The sequence below is a fragment of the Fulmarus glacialis genome, unplaced genomic scaffold (assembly GCF_000690835.1).
Source record: "Fulmarus glacialis isolate BGI_N327 unplaced genomic scaffold, ASM69083v1 Scaffold42282, whole genome shotgun sequence".
In the NCBI taxonomy this organism is placed as follows: Eukaryota; Metazoa; Chordata; class Aves; order Procellariiformes; family Procellariidae; genus Fulmarus; species Fulmarus glacialis.
This window is the reverse complement of record NW_009199232.1, coordinates 1-3977: the sequence shown is the minus strand read 5'-3', so window position 1 is coordinate 3977 and position 3977 is coordinate 1. Positions and strand designations below refer to the sequence as shown.

Sequence of the window (3977 nt, the reverse complement as noted above, 5' to 3'; positions counted from 1 at the left end):
CCTCCCTCAGCCACCCCAGCGTGTTCCCGGGGAGGCTCAGCCGTGCCGGGTGTGTGTCTTGGCCCTCCACAGGAAGTGCTGGGGGAGGATAAGCTCATGGCTATCCTGAAGGAGCGAGAATTGAAGATATACTGGGGGACTGCCACCACGGGCAAGCCACACGTGGCCTACTTCGTGCCCATGTCCAAGATCGCAGACTTCCTGAAGGCAGGGTGTGAGGTAGGTGGCCAGGCTGGGAGCTCGGACCCTGCAGGACTTTGCCACCACACTGGTGGGTGGGAACGCGCAGTTCCCCTGAGTTCAGTCAGACCAGCGGCACTGACTCTGTCCCCCTCCGCACTAGGTGACGATACTCTTTGCTGACCTCCATGCTTACCTAGACAACATGAAGGCCCCCTGGGAGCTGCTGGAGTTGCGCACCCGCTATTATGAGAACGTGATCAAAGCCATGCTGGAGAGCATTGGGGTGCCTCTGGAAAAGCTGAAGTTCGTCCGGGGCACTGACTACCAGCTCAGCAAGTGAGTCCAGGGGCGCCTGGTTCTCTCGGGAAAGAAGAGCCTGAGCTGGGGGTCTTCTGTTCCTGAGCTTGCCCCATTCCTGAACCTGCTCCCAGGCACTGTCATTCAGGGAACAAAGTGAAGGTTTTGGCTCCTCGTGATGTGGCCAGAACCAGCGTTTGCATGAAGCGGCTCTAAAAGATGTCCCCCTCCCCGGTGCTAACAGTGCTGTCCCTTCCCGCAGGGAGTACACGCTGGACGTGTATCGCCTCTCGTCCGTGGTGACGCAGCACGACGCGAAGAAGGCGGGAGCAGAGGTGGTGAAGCAGGTGGAGCACCCCTTGCTGAGTGGTTTGCTCTACCCGGGCCTGCAGGTGCGTGGCGAGGCAGGTCGGCAGAGCCGGGGAGGTGCTGGGCGAAGCCAGGACTGCAGGGACGCGTGAGGCTGGATGCCAAGGTCGTTATACTCCACCCCAATATTACACCTGGCAGCAGCACAAAGCATAACCCGAGCACAAAGCTGCTTTTAACAGTGACTCCAGCCAGCTGCAGAACAGCAGGCAGTTGGGAGAGCTCCCATCCTTCCCAGGGCAGGAGTGCCCTGGCAGAGGCTGGGCAGATCCTGGGGGACGGGCAGGAGCTCCAAAGGCTGAGCACAGCTGGAGTGTGGAGTCTTGGGCCCAGTCTCAAGGCTGTGTGCGTGTCTCTCCGCAGGCCCTGGATGAGGAGTACCTCAAGGTCGACGCACAGTTTGGAGGAGTTGATCAGAGGAAGATATTCACCTTTGCAGAGAAGGTGAGGAATGGGGGTGTGTCTGAGCCTCCTGCGATGCTGATGCCTGGCTCGGGGCTCGAACACTCGCTAATCCATTGGGAGAAGTGTCTGTGATTTCAGTTGGCACCACACTGCCCTTTGCAGCTCCTGCTGTTGCTCTCGTGGGCTGCAGGGCTCTGGCATGCTGCCACGCATCCCTGGCTGTGGCTGTCAGCGCCTTGTGAACTCGCGATAGCTTTCTGGGTCCTGTTATTCTGGGTCCCCAAGTTATCTGGAGCCAGGAGCAAACAGGGATTGTAAGTTAAAGGTGATCTTCAGAAGAGGATTGTCCATGACTTGCCTCCTTGCTTTTTCCTAGTACCTTCCTTCCCTGGGCTATGCCAAGCGCATCCATTTGATGAACCCGATGGTTCCTGGTCTGACAGGCAGCAAAATGAGCTCATCAGAAGAGGTTGGTCCCTGAACGGGGGCTGTGGTCAGGGGTTCTGCGGGGAGACGGGTTAATGGCTGGGGGCAGAGATGCTGCACCCCAAGAGAAGGTAACTTCTCTCTGTGCACACTGCGGTCTAAGAAAAAGCGGCAGCAGCTCCAGCATGAGTTGTCTCTTTTGGGTAAGAGCTTGGGTAAAGGGCTGTGGAAATCTCTTCCTCCAGGATTCAAAGATTGACCTTCTGGACCGCAAGGAGGATGTGAAAAAGAAGTTGAAGAAGGCTTTTTGCGAGCCAGGGAACGTGGAGAACAATGGTGTCCTCTCCTTCATCAAGCACGTCCTCTTTCCCCTCAAGTCAGGTGAGGGGCTCCCCATGCTCAGGCACTGGGGCTAGTCTTTCCCGTGGGTGAGAGGAGGGGACAGGAGCGTGTCCCCCCTGAAGCAGGCTGCCCCTAAGTGCCCCCTCCCCAGCCCCTGCTGCGGTCCCCCTCGGCTCTTGGGCTAAGTGGGATGGGTGGTTTATCTGGCTGAGCAGGGAGTGAGTCTCCGCTTGGGTTAATCTGAGCCTTAAAATCTGCGTGTTGCAGAGTTTGTGGTTCTGCGAGAAGAAAAATGGGGAGGAAACAAAACCTACACAGCCTATGAGGCCCTGGAGAAGGACTTTGCTGAGCAGGTGAGTGCCGGGAGGGACTGAACCCTCTCCCTGTCCCTGAGGCTCCTGCGAGTGCTGTGGGAGGGCTCTGAGCAGCGATGGCAGGGGGAAATCCGCACCGGGGGCAAGTGTGGAGCAGAGCATGGCCCAGTGGCTGTAGGGTGGCAGGGTGCTCGAGCCAGGAGAGCCCGAATGTGAGAGGATGGGTGAAGGATGTGGGGGCACCAGCTGTCCTGGTGCAGGACAGGACCACGTCAGCCACATCCTGGGACAGAGCAGCAGTTTAACTGTTTTCGGCTGTTCCCAGCTGAGGCTGCAAGCGAAAGTGTCCAGAAGAGGGGTTCTGTTGTCCGAGGGGGAATCAGTCCAAGTGCTGGGGGTTCATCTCCCCGCCCTGCGTGGTCTCCAGTTCCTACCTCTCTGGACTCAGATCAGTGACTCAAATTCTGCTGCTCCCTGTGCCCTCGAGGAAACTATGCAGAAACCCGTCTGTTTGCCACAATACAGGTCGTGCATCCCGGAGACTTGAAGAACTCGGTAGAAGTGGCCCTGAACAAACTGCTTGACCCCATCAGAGAGAAATTCAACAGCCCGGAATTGAAGAAGCTGACCAACGCAGCGTATCCCAACCCGTCCAAAGCCAGTAAGGAGGTGCTGGGAGCTCGGGGAAGTGGGGCGGTGGGAACACAGGGCTGGATTGGAGAGAGTCCCTCCAGGGGCTGAGGTTAGAGGGAAGTTCTGAAACTTCAGTCTCAGGAGCAGCCCTAGAGAGCATTAGGAAGGGTGAGGAAAGGCCAAAGCCAGGGGTGTTTGCCTGCCCCAGAGAGGACAGATGCCAGCATGCTTCTCTGGTGCTTGAGAGGCCCGCAAAGCGGAGGAGGGACTGTGCTATGTGGTACAGAGACAAGCAGGGAATTCAGTGGGCCCCAGGGCCTGCATTTGGGGGTCACTGTGTGCTCCCCAGGGCTTGGCCAGCTCTCTGGGTTTATGCTGAGTGGTGCGACTGTTCCCTTTGCACTGCAGAGCCTGCAGAGAAGGGCACCAAGAACTCGGAGCCAGAGAACGTGGTCCCATCCCGGCTGGACATTCGCGTTGGCAAAGTGATCAGTGTGGAAAAGGTACCGGCACAATGGGAAGAGGGCCGTAACCTTCCCACGTGGTGACATGGGCACTCCGTGTGGGGGGGGGGTCTGCCCCCTTCTCTACCACTCCAGTTCCCTCCCCTGCTCCTCACCTTGCTTCTGCTTGGCAGCACCCGGACGCTGACAGCCTGTACGTGGAGAAAATCGATGTGGGCGAGCCTGAGCCCCGCACTGTGGTCAGTGGCCTGGTGCAGTTTGTCCCCAAGGAGCAGCTGCAGGACAGGCTGGTGGTGCTGCTTTGCAACCTCAAGCCCCAGAAGATGAGGGGTGTGGAGTCGCAGGGCATGGTGCTGTGTGCCTCCAGGTGAGGGAGGGGGGCATCGGGGCCGTACTCTTCCAGGGGTGCAGTCCAGACCCCCTTCTCCTACCCCAGAGCCCGGCGGTGCTGAGGGGTGGGTGGGTACCTCCTCGGGGTGACTCTGCTTCCTCCATGCCCCTCCGCAGTGTGGGGGAGCCGCGGCAGGTGGAGCCCCTGGACCCG

At 59.0% G+C, this 3977-nt stretch overlaps 1 protein-coding gene across 1 annotated transcript; it reads left to right on the top strand.

Moving 5' to 3' along the window:
* Window positions 1-72: 72 nt before the first annotated feature.
* Window positions 73-3974, top strand: YARS (tyrosyl-tRNA synthetase; the record flags this gene model as incomplete). Its single annotated transcript, XM_009573179.1, has 11 exons — window positions 73-219; window positions 344-519; window positions 743-872; window positions 1213-1293; window positions 1631-1723; window positions 1926-2061; window positions 2290-2375; window positions 2862-2997; window positions 3378-3472; window positions 3607-3800; window positions 3941-3974. Coding segments are annotated over 11 exons (1308 nt in total), but the record flags the coding sequence as incomplete, so codon positions are not given.
* Window positions 3975-3977: the final 3 nt, after the last annotated feature.